Source organism: Sturnira hondurensis, unplaced genomic scaffold (assembly GCF_014824575.4).
Source record: "Sturnira hondurensis isolate 20B ecotype Veracruz unplaced genomic scaffold, ASM1482457v3 Scaffold0017436, whole genome shotgun sequence".
NCBI classification, from domain to species: Eukaryota; Metazoa; Chordata; class Mammalia; order Chiroptera; family Phyllostomidae; genus Sturnira; species Sturnira hondurensis.
The window spans coordinates 12,207,607-12,225,400 of record NW_028090067.1 but is presented as its reverse complement, the minus strand read 5'-3'; the positions used below and the strand labels follow the sequence as shown (position 1 = coordinate 12,225,400).

The 17,794-nt window shown below is 37.4% G+C and overlaps 1 protein-coding gene across 6 annotated transcripts in view; it reads right to left on the bottom strand.

Moving 5' to 3' along the window:
* The window catches only part of RIC8B (RIC8 guanine nucleotide exchange factor B), a 100,353-nt gene that overhangs the window by 28,254 nt on the left and 54,305 nt on the right, over positions 1–17,794 (bottom strand). For all 6 annotated transcript variants that reach the window (XR_005069739.1, XR_005069741.1, XR_005069740.1 and 3 more), the window contains exons 5-7: positions 15,166–15,394; positions 14,300–14,395; positions 9,162–9,306 (exon numbers count right to left, since the gene is read on the bottom strand). Coding sequence is in view for 3 of the 6 variants with exons in the window: in XM_037068422.1 (XP_036924317.1) it covers positions 9,162–9,306; positions 14,300–14,395; positions 15,166–15,394 (470 nt within the window). In the remaining 3 variants the exon portion in view is untranslated. The remainder of the gene's footprint in view (positions 1–9,161; positions 9,307–14,299; positions 14,396–15,165; positions 15,395–17,794) is intronic.

The following is a 17,794-nucleotide window of genomic DNA, read 5'->3' as shown; positions in this document are numbered from 1 at the left end:
AATTTAAAGAGAGAGCATGGAGATGTAATTTGAAAGCCCTCTGGCTAAATCCGAGATGCTTTCTTGCATTCGTTACCTCTGTGGCAGGACAGCAAGAAGCTAGGAAAATTCCGTGGCCAATTTCTTTCCTATAATGTTTTTAGAGTCAAAGCAGCCCTGCCTAGTCTCTTGCCTGTTGTTTCTTCTATCAGAGGCCCTTTTTTGTTTCACTGTTGCTAGCTTTAATGAATGTACTGTCAGAATCACCTGGACCTGGGCTGTGAAATCTTTCCTGCATGAAGTCAAGAACCCATACACTGCCAGCTGGCCCTAGGCCAACCTACTCCAGGCCCAGCCCTCTTTCTGGTAACACCTCTGCAAAATGAGGTTTAGTTAAATTAATGAGTTCTTAATGGGTTATTAGGGAAAGTGAATATCCAGTGTATACAGGTATTCTTAATATTCATGGAGTCAGACATGACTTTAATGGCACAAAGTCACTGAGGCCAGAGGATCATAGATCTGAACCCCCATCTCGCTGTTAAGCATTTTTGACAGGGCTTATTTTTTAAAAAATAAGGATGTTTAGTGGTCCAGAAAAGAAGTACTCACTGAAATTGTGAAAGTCTAAACTGACATGATATAAACAAATGGTTTAATTTAATGTACCTAAAAACAAAATAACAATAAAAAAGACACGAAATGTAAATAACCATTTGTAATGGCTAAAGATGAAAAGTTTAAGAATTCAGAGTTTATCAAAGTCCAAAATAGGTTAAAAAGAAGTAAACAAAGCATGGAATAACCTGCTATCTTACGCAGACTATCCTCCTGGAAGCTAGTTAGCAGATAAAATCCCCAGCACTTTTATGAAAATAATGCTTCCTGCTCATTCAGTGGAACAAACATTATGTGCCAACTCTCTGACAGCTTCAGTTACAAAGACAATTTAAGACACTGCCTTCTAAGCGGATGAGGCTACATAGCATGAAATCCTTAAAATGGGGGTTGGGGCGGGAAGGCAAATGGACTACAAAATCCTCAAAGTGAGAAGCATTTTCCTCCTGAAGCTCTGACTGACATTACATATTTTCAGTCATTGGCTGGGAATCTGCATATGCAAAGGGCACTTAAGTTCTAGCGGCTGGCACCCCTCAGACCTATGCTGGGGAAGGGTCAACTGTATTTGGTGGAGTGTTTTTAGCTACTTTTTAGTTTATTGTCAAATATTCCATGTAACATCCTATTTGATATTAGGGAAAGTAGTAAAAAGGAAAATGGACTGAACATGGATAAGGTGAGTTGCTAAGGCAAAGAAAAGGTATTCCGGTGGTCCTTAAAAGAGACACACAAATACGTGTATTCCTTGTTTTAGTAACCTAACCATCCATCCATACAGTTAGGTGAGACCAGTGAGAAAACGAAACAAATAGCATTCAGTCAGAAAGTTGTAAAAGATATTTCACCATTATTTTATCAAGATGCTAGAGGGCACCGCGAACAGAGGAAAGCAAACAGCAGCACACTGCAAAGTCAGAACTGCACCGGCAGTCATGGCACTGGTGCTTATACAAATGTGGGTCTTACCACACTCTGCCACGAAAACGGGAAAGAGGTTTTGCTCTTTCACCAAGGAAAAAGTGGCAGAGCCATATTCTTCCAAAGACCATTCTCTCTTCTCTTCTATTTATTAAATAATAATAAAAGAATAAACTGTTTCACATACAGCTGTAAACCTACTTTTGCCCACCCTGTATTCACCACAGTGAATTCAGAGAGCACAAATTTTTGCTCTTCTGTTAAACACTTATGGGGCACCCAATATCTGTAAGGTGCTTTGTTAAATACTATGAATCCAAAGATGAAGAAGGCATGATCTCTAACCTAAAAAAACTAACGTCTAGAATGAAAGTTCAACAGATAAAGTTACAACACAGCAAATGTAAAAAGTATTAAAAACAGATACATAAAAATTATACAAAGAGAATAATTAACTCTGTTGGATGATCAGAGATGTCTTCACAGAGATGATGCTGAACCTGATCTTCAAGGATAAAAAAAGCTCACCGTGCTAACAAAGACGGGGAAAGGTGTTCCATGGGAAAAGAACAGCATCTGCTAAGTCAGGAGGGCATGCCAAGAAGTGGTGCAGTATAATCAGGTAAGAATCAAGAACTTAGTATGATTAAGAATATATACTACAGAGACAGATGGAGGAAAATTTTGGATTTTACCATGCAGGTGACAAGGAGTCATGAACGGTTTTACAGGGGGAATAATCCCTCTGTTAGTCATGTAGAAGACAAACTGAAAAAAACTTCACCAGAAAGACAGATGATACTTTGCTAGTTTATTAAGTGGTATTTACATTTGGGAATTCCCAGGAAAAAGGCTAAAACAGAAGTCAAAGGGGAGAATAAGGTCACCCAGGGAGCAATGCGAAGTAAGAACAGGGCCAGAAAAGAACTCGATGGAACAGTGCGGTGATTAAATGTGGACAAAGTCAGATGTTAGCAAACAAGTATGGGAAGAAAAGGGAGGCAGGTCAAAGAAAATATCGGAGTGTGTGGTAGCATAGAAACAGAGTGGTCCATAGTGTCCACTGCTAGGAGAGATTTAAGTAAGACTAAATCTCTAAAGAGTAAGACTAAGATTTAGTAAGACTAAGTCTCTAAAGACTAAAAAATACCTACTGTGTAATTTGTTACTTACCTTGTGACCTGAGAGCATTTTCAGTGGAATCTGGGGGGTAGAGAATGGCAGTGGAAGCCTGACTGACAGCAAGCTGAAGCCTGAGTGAGCCTCAACCAAAAAGAAAAGCAGGTCAATCTTTCAAGATGCTAAAATGTGCAGGACAGTGACGTGAAGATGCATATATGCTGAAGAAAACATTGGGGAGAGTTAAAAAACAAAATGGAGGGTAATGCCTGATGGAACAAGCCTTCTGAGAAGACAAGAAGAGAAGATCAACAGAACAGGGTGACTCTTTAGCTCTGAGCTGGAGACACTCCTCTGAGAGAGCAAGGAGACAAAGGTAAGTATATAAAGGTCTGGGGGTATAGGCTGAGGGACATCAAGCCTTATTTATCTCTGCAATTCAGCCCCCACCAGAATGCCCAGCACATAGTGGGAAGTAAGGAATGTGTTAAAAAGGGGAGGGGGCCCTGGCTGGTGTAGCTCAGTGGATTGAGCGCAGTTCGATTCCCAGTCAGGGCACATGCCTGGGTTGCAGGCCAGTTCCCAACAGGGGACACACCAGAGGCAACCATACACTGGTATTTCTCTCTCTCTCTCCTTTCCTTTCGCTTTGAAGATAAATAAAAAAAATCTTTATTAAAAAGGGGCGGAACCCCACAAAGGCAGGGGGTTTACAAATTATTTTTATTCAACCATGTAAGGCCTAACTTTAGGCTCACTTTAGAAAGGACATAATTAAAGGAGGTAATTAAAGTTTAGTTTTGTAAGGCTCCACAAAAGAAGTTAGTAGCAGGAGCACAAGTTAACTCGTGGGCCACCATCAGTTGGAGATAGTCTAGCCTAGCACAGTGGGTATGGAACACACGTGCACAGTTCTTTCTATGCCACGTCTTCCATAAAACCCTGCCCTCTGTATCTCACCCCACTTCAATTTTCCTTCTTAATCCAGTCTCCGTGTTCCTAACCCAGTTTGATGGCCGCTTATTGTCTCTACTCAGCGGTCTGACTTTTGAGCCTTGATCACGACATCTTCACTTTCTCTCTTCCTTTTTTAAAAAAATTATATTTTTTCCCATTACCATTTACCCCCCTCTACCCACAATGGTAATTGTCCCTGTAGATATCCACGAGTTCTTTTTTTCTCCATCCTTCCACCCTCTAACCCTACCCCCAACTTCCAGAGCTGTCAGCCTGTTCTCTCTCTAAATTCCCACTTCTGGGAATTTATCTGAAGAAACCTGAAACACAAATTCAAAAGAACATAAGCACCCCTATGCTCATTATGGCATTATTTACAATCGCCAAGATTTGGAAGCAGCCCAAGCATCCATTAGTAGGTGAGTGGATAAAACAGGTATGGGACATTTAGACAATGGAATACTACTTGGTTGTAAAGAAGAAAATTTTACCCTTTGTGCCAGCATAGATGGACCTGGAGAACATGATGCTAAGTGGAATAAGTCAGTCAGAGAAAGACCAATACCGTATGACTTCACTCTATGTGGAATCTAATGAACAAACTGCAAAATAGAGACAGACTCATAGAGAGTGAGCAGGCTGACAGCTCTTGGGGTGGGGTGGTTAAGGGGTAGAGGGACTGAGCAAAAAGGATTCATGGACAGTAGTATGGTGATTGCGGTGGGGATGAAGGAGGATAAACAGTAATGGGAAAAATACAATAAAAATAAATTAATTTGCATTTCTCTGATGATTAGTGACATTGAACATCATTTCATATGTCTATTGGCCATTTGTATGTCCTCTTTGGAGAAGTGTCTGTTCTGGTCCTTTGCCCATTTTTAAATTGTATTGTTTATTTTATCTGGTATTGAGTTTTATAAGTTCCTTATAAATTTTGGATATTAACCCCTTATGAGGTACAATGGCAAATATCTTCTCCTATTCGTCCATACTACTCAAAGCAATCTACAGATTCAAGAGAATTCCTATCAAGTTACCAACAACGTATTTCACAGAACCAGAGCAAATATTTAAAAAATTTATCTGGAACCACAAAAGGCCCTGAGTAGCCACAGCACTTTGAGAAAGAAGAACAAAGTTAGAGGAATCATGCTACCTGATACCAAACCACACTAGAAGGCTGTACTAATCAAAATAGCATGGTACTGGCATAAAAAGACACAGAGATTAATGGAATAGAATAGAGCACCCCAAAATAAACTTGCACCTTTACAGTCAATTAATATTTGACAGAGGAAGCAAACACATACAATGGACCAAAGATAAGTTTATTCAATAAATGGTGTTGGGAAAATTGGACAGATATGTGCAGAAAAATGAACCTATACCACCTCATTACACCACATACAAGAACAAATTCAAAATGGATTAAAGACTTAAATGTCAGACCCCAAACCATAAAAACCTTAGAAGAAAACATAGGCAGTACAATTTTGGACATTGCTTGTAGCAGTACTTTATCTGATATATTTCCTCAGGCAAGGGAAACAAAAAAAATAAAAGGGACTACATCAAACTGTAAAGTTTTTGTACAGTAAAGGAAACTATCAACAAAATAAATGGTACCTTCATTTTCAAACAGCTCTGAATATCCTTAAAAGGGAAGTTCAGCCACTAGAAATTTATTTTATTTTGATACAGTCTGCCTCCAAACCCAACCCAAATTCCAAATTTTGTGAGGACTACAAACTTTTTTTTTGCCAGAAGGTTTTAAAATTAGAATTAGTTGACAGCATTTAAAAACTGAGAGACTTTATGTAAAAATTCAGAGTCCTGGCTTCTCTTGGAAAATAATGTAAGATTTGGTGACAAGGGCTCCATGTTCCTTCATGGTGATAATCAGCTGTTCCCTAGTCCCAACCCACCATCTCCCCCACAATGAGCCCAGTGTCAGTTTCCACTTATCATCTTATGTCCATTTGACTTACTTTTATTACCAGCCTGGCACTTGTAGGCATTTGAGTCATAACCCTTGATAAGAAAGTAAATAATACGAGGGCAGAGAACTTTTTAATCTTGTACAGATACCTCTGTATTCCTAGGTTCTAGCTCAAAAAGTATTTGTTAAATTAGTAAATTTTAATTCCAGAGGAATAAATCTACTAAAGTTAAAATCAAATCGGAAGAAAAGGCAGATGAATTGTACATATTCAATTGTACATATGAATTGTTAAAGGTCAAATGAAAAAGATATAATTTTGCTAATACGCGTTGCCTTTGGGCTCAAAGTCAGGACTATGAAACACAAATGCTGGGCCCAAGGGGGAATGAAGCTAACCACTTCAAATGAAAAACAATGAACAAACTCCTTTCTAAATGCATACACCGTATTTGCTATGATATTCACTAAGTCATTAGAAAGGCTATTATATTTAGACATAAATACATCTACTATATTTGCTAACATCCTCTAAGTCATTAGAGAACTAAAAAAAGCTTACACATCCTACTACTCAGAGGAAACAATGGATACTATTTTGGTGTTTATTTTGATAAACCTTTTCTAATGAACAGATACATATGTGGGTGGTTTAGATCTGTGTATACACACACACATATATAATTACACTTTAAAAAACAGCTAATTTCTGATCTCAGAAAAATTTATTCAATTCAGCTGGTATTCACAGGTTACATGCTAGGTACTATACTTGTCTTTTTTCAAAGTCATGAAAGAACTGAGTTGTTTAAAAGAGCAGATGTTAAGTACCTAGTCTATGATAATAATTGAAGGCAATTATTATTAGAGGAAATATGGCAGAACTGAATGATAAGACTCAAATTTGGGCTTCAGCCCTAAGCAACTATGTAACCTTGGAGAAGTTACTGAAAGGCTCTCAAAATGCCAGACTGCCTCCCTTATGACATCGGAATACTATTTATCTTAGAGGGTCCTTATGAGAATTAAATGGGATTATGGAATAGGACATTCAGCACATGGTACCTCAACACGTAACAGCTGTTATGATCATTATGACATTGATCAAATGATGTTGCTAATACACCATCATAGCAGGAACTGAAGTGGCTGGATCAATCGGTCAAAAATGAAGTTCAGAAATTCAATGGATACAACTCAAAAGCAAAAACATGAATACAGCTGACCCTCAAACAACACAGGTTTGAACTGTGCACATGGGCCCACTTACATGCATATTTTTTAGTAAATATGTACAGTACTGTAAATATATCTTCTCTTCCTTATACATTTCTTAACATTTTCTTTTTTTACACTTACTTTATTGTAAGAATGTAGTATACGATACATACACAAAATATGTGTTAACTGACTTTATGTTCTTGGCAACAGTAAACTATTAGTAGTTAAGTTTTGGGGGAGTCAAAGTTTTATGTGGGTTTTCAACAGTGTGGGAGGTCAGCACCCCTAAACCCCTATGTTGTTCGAAGGTTAACTGTAAGTGGATTATAACTGGGCAAAGGACCTGAACAGACCTTTTTCCAAGGAAGACACAGAAATGGCCACTAGCACGTGAAAGGGTGCTCAACATCAGGAAAATGCATTATCAAAACTACAATAAGAGATAACCTCAAACCTGTTAGGATGGCTTTTAACAAAGACAAGAGATGGTAAGTGTTGGCAAGCATGTGGCAAAAAGGGATTCCTTGTATACTGTTGGTGGGAATATAAATTGGTGCAGCTATTATGGAAGACAGTATGGAAGTTCCTCAAAAAAACAGAATTACGATATGATCTAGCAATCCAACTACTGGGTATATTTCCAAAGGACATAAAATCAGTATCCCCAAGAGATACCTGCATTCCCATGTTCATCGCAGCATTATTTACAATTGCCAAGATATGGAAATAAGCTAAGTGTCCACCAACAGATGAATGGATAAAGAAAATATGGTAAATAAATAAATACACACCCATATCATGTCATTCAGCCTTGACAAAGAAGGAAATCCTGTTATTTGCAACAATATGGATAAACCTAGAGAACATTATATATAGTGGACAAGTCAGATACTGTATAATCTTACTTATATGTGGAATCTTAAAAAAAGAAAGAAAGAAAAAGACGACTCATAGGATCAGAGTACAATGGTGGTTACCAAGGGGTAGGGTAGGGGGTATGGGAAGTGGGGAGAGGCTGGTCAAAGAGTATAAGCCTTCAGTTATAACATGAATAAGTTCTGGGGATCTAATGTACAGCATGGTGACTATAATTAACACTGTACTGTACACTTCAAATGTGCTAAGAGAATAAATCTTAAGTGTCCTCACCACACACAGTAACTATATGAGATAGTGGATGTATTAACTGGAAGTGATAATAATTTCATAATGTGTACTTATATCAAATCATCATGTTACATACTTTAAATGTATACAGTTTTATTTGTTAATTATACCTTGATAAAGCTGAGGTAAAAAAACAAAAAGAATTCAACTGACTTAAGCTTTTGAGAGATGTGAGTAAAGTTTTCTACTTCCAAATGATTTATCTCACAAAACTTAGATACTATAAAAGAGTGGAATATAAAAAACCTGCTTAGATGGGACTTTTATACCAGTATGTTCATAAACTAGGAGATGAAGAAATGGGTAAGAATATCAGAGTAACAGTGAAAGTGCCTTGTTTGGAGAACTTGCCTGTTGCAGAGCAAATAACCCATACAATTTTAGGAAACATATTAAATTGTTAGATGTATCTCAGAAGACAGTAACTTTTTTTACTTATAAAACAGCATTTATTATGTTGTAATGTAGTTACGTTGTATAGTTATTTTTAAGACTTTCTCTACTTCTGTCTTACCCTATCTCAAGGATAAAGGCTGTCTCTTACACATTTTTGTACTTTCATCTAGTATATTATATAGCTCGCACTCTAACAATTTATTGACTAAAGCACTTATTCAAGAGCCCTGACTGGTGTGGCTCAGTTGGCTGGGCGTCATCCAGCAAAGCAAAAGGTCACTTGTTCAGTCCCCAGTTGGGGCATGTGCAAGAGGCAACCAATCAAGAGAGGGGAGAGGTTTCTCTCCCTCTCTTTCTCCCTCCCTTCCCATCTCTCTAAAAATAAATTAAATAAAATCCTAGAGCGGGGGAAAAAGAACTTAGTGAAGAAACCAAAGCTCTTATAGCTTTAATTGCAAGAGGCATTAAAAGGGGAACTAACCCAGGCCTTTTTCTGGTTATCAAAACCAGAACTAATACAGCACCTGAATCAGATACACAGATTTTTCATAACGGATCCAGGTCCTGAATCATCAAGATTTAAGAAGTCTGGGTTAAGGATACAGAAGACAGAGTTTAAGTGTGAGTGTGTTCGATAGTATATCTGCCTGTCTCAATGAACTGAGAAGCAAACAGAAAATGTCTTTAAATGATTACTTTTAGTATCTTCTCAGGCCTCTAACAGAACAGATAGAGAGTAACCTCTGAAAAGGGTGGAATGATACAGCTACTACCATCAGAAAGATTTTTTGAACTCCCTCAGACAAATATAAAAGTAGAGGGCAAGGAGAGTTTGACCTACCTCTCTCCTTGCAAAGGACAAAAAGGAATTCAGCAGCAATTTGTTTGACTCCAAGGTCAACATGTGTCATGAGGCGCACCAGCTTATTTCTCACAGTTGAGCCGACTTCAGGTCGATTTGTCACATCCCTCAGTGGTGGTAAAACCTAATGGTACAAATGCAAAAACCATCATCACTTGTGGGTGCTAGAGCAAGCAAGGATGACATCATGAAACTGGTTAGTCTTGTAATGTCTACTGAGCTCAGGTTTGTAAGCGTGGAAAAAAAATCATTAAAAAAATAAATAGGTATGCTTCCAAACAAAATAAAACTAAACGACAACAAAAACAAACCTCCAATAAGTCCATGCCTGTAATGAAATTCTGTTTGAAGAGAAACACCTCTTCACTGTACCGGCGAGATGTACTCAAATCCATTTCTGAGCTTCTACTCATCACAGCACCCGGAACGCCTCTGCTTGCCTCTATCAAAATCCATGTTCAAGTCTGGGTCATGTTTCTCTTTATTCTGTGGAGGCTTCCTTAATACACTGACTCATATTGATTTTTCCCTTCTTTTAATTTCTGCAACATTTTCCATTTACTAGAAAAAAATCTGTACTTACGTTTTATTTTATAATAAAAATGGCTATTACTACTTTCTATGTGCTAGTTGCTGTAATAGGTGATATACATACTAATAGGTGACACACATACTATTTTCTATAATCAATCCTCACAGTAACCTTGCATGGGAGGTAGTGACATCACCATCATCCCAACTGTATAGACTGAGCCTCAGAAGGCTTAATGTAACTTGCTTGGTTTCATTTGCTCAGTTATCCATCCATCTACCCAGACTCCATCCCCTCTTCTGGGTCTCCTCTCATATCACTGGTAGCTTTTTCTCACTTTCTTCTACTGATTCATTTCTTTCTTGTTTTCTGAGTGTTGGAATAGTCAAAGGTTGAGTTCTTGAGCAATATTTTTTCACTATTTTCACTTACTCTAGGGGGTGATCTCATCCAGTACTGTGGCGTTACATGCTCTCTATATACTGATAGTTCTGTAAGTTACATCTCCATCTTGATTTCTTCTCTGACCTCTGGACTTTTATAGGCCTCTCAGATATGGCACGTCCTAGACAGAACTCCTGATGCTCCCAGCAAGGCTGTTCCTTCTGTAGTTTTCTATCTCGTTAAATGGCAAGTCCACTCTTCCAACTGCTTGATGTAAAAACCTAGGAAATATTCTTGACACCTCTCTTTCATACCCACATTCACTGTATCTGCAAATTACTTTGGGATCTACCTTCGAATATATGCACAATCCAACCACTTCTCACTACCTCCCTCCTCTAGTATTACCAAATCTGAGCTGCCAATACTTCTCACCTGGACTACTGCCACAGCCTCCTAAGTGGTCTCTGATTCCATCCTGGTCTTTCTATGATTTATTCTCTATATACCGGCCAGCATGATCCTTTGAAAGTCAAGTCATGTCTTCTCAGTGTCCTCCAGTTCCCAGGGCTTCTCATCCCACTCACGGGAAAAGACAAGGTCCTTACAACTCCCTTGGGTTTCATATACTCCAGCTTCCTGTTACTCTTCTGACTGCTTTTCTACTACTTGTTTACACTGGTACAGCCACACAACCTCCATGGAACTCCTTAAACACACCAGGCAACTTCCTGCTTCTTAGTCTTTGCATTTGCTGCTGCCTTTGCCCAGAATATCTTTTTTTAGAAACCTGCATGGCTTATTCCCTTACTCCCTCAGGCGTCTGTTCAAATGTCACTTATAGGAAGACACTCCTTGACCATCTACATAACTAACCTTTACCATCTTCTTTTTTACTGCCCTTCTACTTCAATTTTCCTCATAGCATTTATCACCACCAGACACAGTATTTATTTATTTCTTTATTGTGTGTCTTCTCCTACAAGAGTCACTGTGGTATGGGAGCAGAAATTTCTGTTTTGTTTACTCTTCTCAGTGCCTGGTATATTATAGGCAATAATTCTTATCTGAAGGAAGAATAAATCAATTCAAGTCACTTTTAAAAAGTGAGTTCTATAAGCTAGGCACTATGCTAATGAATGAGGATAGTCAAAGAGTCAAATAATAATTTACTGTACCAGACTTTTTATATGTATATTATTTTATTTAATCCATTCCACTTATTTTCTTCCTTCCTTTGCTCTCTATACTGAGTGCCTACCATATATCAGGAGGTAGTGGAAGCAATGGAGATGTAGCTATGAATAAAAATGGAAACAAAGTCTCAAAAAATTAAGTAACCTACCCAAAGGGTTTACACAATCCCTATTTGAACATCCCTGAAAGGGCAGAGTAGAGCACAATGCTCTTTGTGTTCAACGCATTATGCGTTGTACAGTAAAGTCCTACTATTTGCTTCAGTCAGCCATACTGAGTTTATCTTCTAATTCTAGAAGAATGAGACTTGTAACAAATGATTTCATGTAGCATGTTCCCACAATTCCAGAGTACAGAATCTACTAACAAAGGTTATCACACAAAAATTTTGTTAGCTATATTTTAGACTCCTTAAAACATGTTTTTGAAGTGAAATTTGGATGCTTTTATTTTTATATATCACTCCCAGACAAACTACGTAGGCACAGACCCTTTCTTTTACCTTCCAAATACTACCCTCCAACAATCTTTCTTTCCTTTGACAAATCTCATCCAGCTTATTTTTCAAATTCACAGCATCCTCATCTCTTCTATATGTCTTTCCAGACTAATCCAACTTGGATTAGTCAACTTGGATCAGTCATTTCTACCATCTATTCTCTTTCTACCTGCCCAAACACAGAATACTCAAGACCAATTTCCTTTGGGTATACATGAGTAGGATTTCATCAGGTATTAACTATAGGGCATAATAATTAGTTAGCCACAGTTCCATTTAGACTATTATCAAAGCTAGTCATCTGCTACTTTAAGTTCTGCTTTTCCTGATTATCACATTCTACAGTGCATCCTCCTCAGAAGGAAAGTGGATTTATGTATTGTATCTTTAGATACAAGGCACAGTTTCATCTCCTTGTCAAGTTTCATCTACTTATCTATCTATACGGTAGTGTTTCTTTGAAAACAGGGAGGGTCTCTCATAACCTCTTGTATCTACATAATGGGTGACCTAAGGCCTTTATATAAAGAAGCTGTTTAACAAGTAAGTTTTTATTTTTGGCTGTCTTGATTAGAGGTAGCAAAATCTAAACAGTTTAGTTGTACCTGGATGAAGGTACAATGTGATGAAGCAAAATGTATAAAACTTAGAGTATTTTCATACCCCTCTCTTCCTGCAACAGACTGTAAATTTCTCAAAGACAGACTCCCTACTTTCTAATCTCTCCTAATCAGCAATATCTACTAACACGCTCTACACAGACTGAAGTGCTTACTAAATCTTGACCACAAACACAAAGGCGGGAAATGAACCTGGTTCATTTATTAGGGGAAATTCTATAAGGCAATAAATGAACAATGGGGTGAATGGTGGTACCATGTACTAGAATATGTAAAGGAAGAGAAGAAACAGGGTAGAGGGGATGGAAAATCAAAAGATTAGTTTGGGATATGTTAAACTTAAGATACTCTCTACACATCTGCTCTGATCAGTGTGGCTCAGGAGCATTGTCCAGTGAACCAACTAGTTGTGGGTTTGATTCCAAGTCAGGGCACATGCCTAGGTTGCCTGTTTGGTCCCCAGTCGGTGGGGCATAAAAGAAACAACTGATCGATGTTTCTTTCCCTCATTTTCTCTCTCCCTCCCTCCCTTTCCTTCTCTCTAAAATCAATACGCAAGCATGTCCTCAAGTAAGAAAAAAAAAAGATACTTATAACTTACTACACATCCAATGGGAGGAGACGAGTAGGTAGTTTGCTATGTAAAGTCTGGACCTTACGGGATAGGTTAGGACTGGAGATAGAAATTTGGGAATCATCAGTATTTAGATGATTTTCAAAACCATAACTGCTGAATAAAATCAAGAGGAACACTGCTAAAGATGGGCAGAGAAATGGGGAAGCAGCTTGAGAAGTGGTGTTAAGGGAGGGTTTTTTTGTTTGTAATGGAAGATGTGTTTGGGTGCAAATAGAGATGACTAACACATTTAAAAATATTAACGTAAGAAGAGAGGGAATAAATGCAGGAACCAACTTCTTGAAAAGGTGAGAAGGAAAGGGATCCAGGATAGAAGTGCAGAAGCCAGCCACGGAAGGAAACAGGGACAGTTCATCTATTTGTGATGGAGGGGGAGACAAAAGATAGGGTGGTACAGAGGCAGCGATGGAAAGATGATTTCTTACCATGACCCACTACTACCGTCCTCCTTCAAACCTTCATCATCAGCTCTCTTTGGGCTGGTCTCCTCTCATCTACTTACACTCCTAATCTATCCTACATACAGTAGCCAGTTACCTTTAAATGAGGTCACATCACTCTCCTGCTCTGAATGGTCCAATGCTTGCTTTCCCATTTCACTTAAAGAGAATCAAAAGTCCTATACAATCCTAAGTTGTTTAGTTCTTGCTTACCTCTTGTACTTCATTCACCACTCCTCCCCTTGCACACTGTTATCTAGCCTTCTTGCTTTTTCTTAAGCATTCCAAAGCATCGTCTCCTCTTAGGGAACTTGTTCTCTCTGGTACATCCCTCTTCCAGAATATTCTCAGAAATCCTCTTCTTATTTATTCAAATTTCTGCTCAAATGTCCTTTCCTTAGAAAGGCCCTCCTTTACTCCTAAGTCTCCCCTGCTGCACCTAGCTTCAGGACACGTATCACTACTTGACATTATATCATATATTTATGTTTATTTCTTGTCCCTCCTCTATAAGATAAATACCACAAGACGAAGACTTCACCTGTATTTCAATGCTTAACACAATGCTTAGCTCACAGCATACAGTAGATTTCAATACATATTTGTTGACTAAAAGAATAAATGACAAAAAGTAGACAGGATCACTAATTTCTGGACTAAGGAAGATTTCAACAATTAAAACAAACTTTTCTGAGTTTCTGACTTTCTGGAAAAAAACATTATGAAAGAATTCAACTCATTAATTCTATGCTTAAAAAAATCCACATAGAAGATTAACTTTTTGATGCAATGTGCATTGAGCAGTTACCTGATCTTTGAGAAATTTTCTGATGTTTCGATGGGCTCGGGAACATTCTGTTAACAAGCTGAGAACTGGAGTTAAGCCCTCTCTATAGCTGCTCCCCTAAAAAGAAAACAACCGTACACGCTATGTCAGTTTAGTTCCTAACAGTACTGATTTCCTCCATATAATAACAACAGTTAATACACCTTTTTGAGGGGGAGACATTTTATGTTACCAAAGCTTTAAAAATAATCTTAAAAATTATTTTCCTAACAGTATTTCCATTTCATTAGTAACCTTCATGTTTACTAAGGCTTACTTTAATCCTTCCTGAATTTTGCTATTTTTTGTAGGATCCTCACTGGCTTAACCAAGGGGCTTAAATGAGGCAAAGGTTTTGATGGCCTCCCCCCTCAAATTACCTTGCTGCCTTCCAATATAGTCACCTGACAAAGCAAGTGACAAATAAGAGAAAATAAGCAACTCACAACAGATGGAAAGTTGGTGACTTTTCTTATAAAGACATCTTTTAGACATTACAGAAAGCACTTATCATTAAGGTTTTTTGGGGAGGAAGATAATTTTTACTTCCAGAATTTACAAAATACCTACATGGAAAGGTAATTTTTCCTTTGTTTTCAGGCATTAGTTACAATTTTGGCATTGCAGCAACAGAGTTTTCAGCTTTAAATAAATAAAGTTGAAAACTGTGTTTCAGCAGTTTATCACATATTATATTAAAGTACTTTCCAGAATACAAATAATCATGCAAGATGTCAGATATTTTAAAAAGCTTAGATTTTAAAATCATGTCCTGTGATATTTTCATGTATGGCACACCTACAATCTTTATAAGCATTTTCCTAAGGACTCCATTTTGTTAGTCTTACCTTGTCTATTCTCTTCTCCATAAAATTGAGTAAAACATGAATGGCCTCCATATTCATACCATTGTACACCATCGTATTGTTTTTCAAAACTGTTTCTTTCTCAGATGTTTTATCACTGGGCAGTTCATCTAGAGTCGTTGCTTCTTGGGCCGTTTCTTCATGGGTTAATGGACAAATGAGAACATCCAAACAAGAGACCGGAACGTTGCTTAAAAGGTTGACTGCATTGCTGAAAAGCAATTTAAAAATACAATATTTTAATTTGATTGAATAGTCCTTTAAAATGCAAACACAGTAAGTTCAGAAGTGACTTTTAGGAGTCAATTAAAATTTTTCTTTTTCAAAATGAGCCTTTAATATTACTTGGCATTTACTAAGAGATAGAAAAGAGAACTATTTCAAATACACATCAGACAAATTAGAAAGAACAGATGTTAAATGGACACACACAATCACATGATGTCATGCCACTTTCTGAAATGCTAAAATAGGAATTAGTGAGCTTTAATGCCAGCTCTTTAATTTTATTACGACACAATGCTAGCTTTGCTTTTTTTCCTTGGGGTTTTAAATCCTTTTGTGGATCCACTGGTGTTTTATTTTTCCTTAGGTTACAACATAAAGCATTTGAGGAGCTCTGTATATAAGCAGCTTATCACAGGCAGCAACATTAAAAACCAAACATTGTAGGATTAAGTTTTGTTCTTTCTAGATGTAGAAAACACAATTTTTAGATCACCTCATTAATTTCTGCAAGACATCTGTAGAAAATGGGTAAAGGTGCTTTTTCTTGCTCTCTCATCACCAAGTCTCTTTAAAAGAGGCCAACAGTTATTTTGGATCTCTCTCCCTAAGGCCTTTCTGCTGTATGTTAATGAATACACAAGCCTGGACTGTACACCAGTAGGGGGAACCCAAACCTTGTATTTTTGGTATTCCCTAAAAATCTTGCACTCTTGCTCAGTGTCTAAGAGATTTAAATGCCACCAAAAAATTTAAAAGATATGTTCTCAATTAACATATTTCCCTTCACCAGCTATTTCATATTCTTTTAAAGGAGAGTCGGTCTCTGTGCTCACTGGATCTTATAAGCCTGCGCCTCAGAACTTCCTGATAAACAACAATGGAAAGACAGGCATTACATTTCCTAGTGACAGAGAAGCACATCTAAAAATAACCACATCCTGACTAAAAATAAACTCTTGTAAATGCAATTTAAAAGTCTAACCACTTGGAAACCAAATTCAGGGCTTAATCTATCCGATGCTGTCTTAATTTAGATCACAGTAGTTCTTTTTAATTTAGACTATAGTGACACTCTCAAAAATACAACAAAATGAACAACAAAACAGAAATAAAATACAAATGTTTTTCTCTCCTTTACTCTGAAGTGTAGGCTCCATTTCCCCCCCAAATGAATATTTCTTTTCTTTATTCTTATGAAAAAAATTAATAACAAATCAAAGTTTAAAAGTAGACAATGCAGAGCAATGAGCAGTAATGTAAAGGGTATCAAAGAAATCTGAACCAAGAACAAAAACAGTTCAACAAGTCCTAAGGATGAATGGTTATTGGCAAAGTAAAAGTTATCTGGTTGTCCCCAGTAAAAATCTACTACAGCTGCTGCTATTACTACTACAGTTAAAGTCCCTAATTTTGGTTATTTGTAAACAATCACAAGTGGCTGAAATAAAATACTTTCTCCACAACTCTTGAAAAATTTTTTGCAAACATCTGTAGTTCCTTATCTACAGTTAAAAATGTTTCACTTCTGACTTAAACATTTGGAAACTGTTATTAAACATCATACATTCAATAGAGTTAAAAGAAACAAAAGAACTCTACTTTAGAATCATTTTCTAAAACTGTGCAAGCCATTCTGAAATGTTAGAGGGTTTTTTTTTAACACATAGGGCAATAGGCTCTGAAGTCCATCGATTGTATAATTCTCTGCATCTACCATAGAGACCACACTGAAAAGTTTAAGACGATGCGTTTCATTACAAAGGAATGTTTCCACTTAAATTCATTAAAAATAGACAGGATCCGGGAACTCAGCAAACTTAGAAAACCAAATGTACAGTTTGATTCAACAAATATTTGGAGGTTTTAGGCTTTTCAAGAAAAGTTCTAATTCTCTCATTTCTTATTAAACAACTGGGTTCCCAAACAACTACAAAATTAATTTTCTGGCTCACTGTGTTTGAGCTATTCTTTTAAAGCAAGAAAGGCCAGCTTTTTGAGCTCTGTCACTCCTCTGACAGTTTTATTTGTGGTAGAAGAGTGTATGAAATTCTCCAGCTACCAGGAAGTCAGTGACTATGCACAGATCCACACAATGGTGTTTGCATTCCTACTCCAGGGGGTAGAAATAGTGTGTATATTACTCTCCCCTTTTCAGCTTCCTAGAGATCATTAATCACTGGGACATGACATCCTCCCACTCACACTCCCAGCCCCCTCCTGATATGCAGATTTAAAAGCAAGGACTATTTAGAGCTCTTTAATGCCCTGATTAAAGCCTTGCTATGTAAGAGGGAAAGCAATCTAAAATTCAGTCCTGTATCAATTGCTGGGCTAAACATAATTTAATACCAAATGACATTAAGTAACATGATAACAGTACATG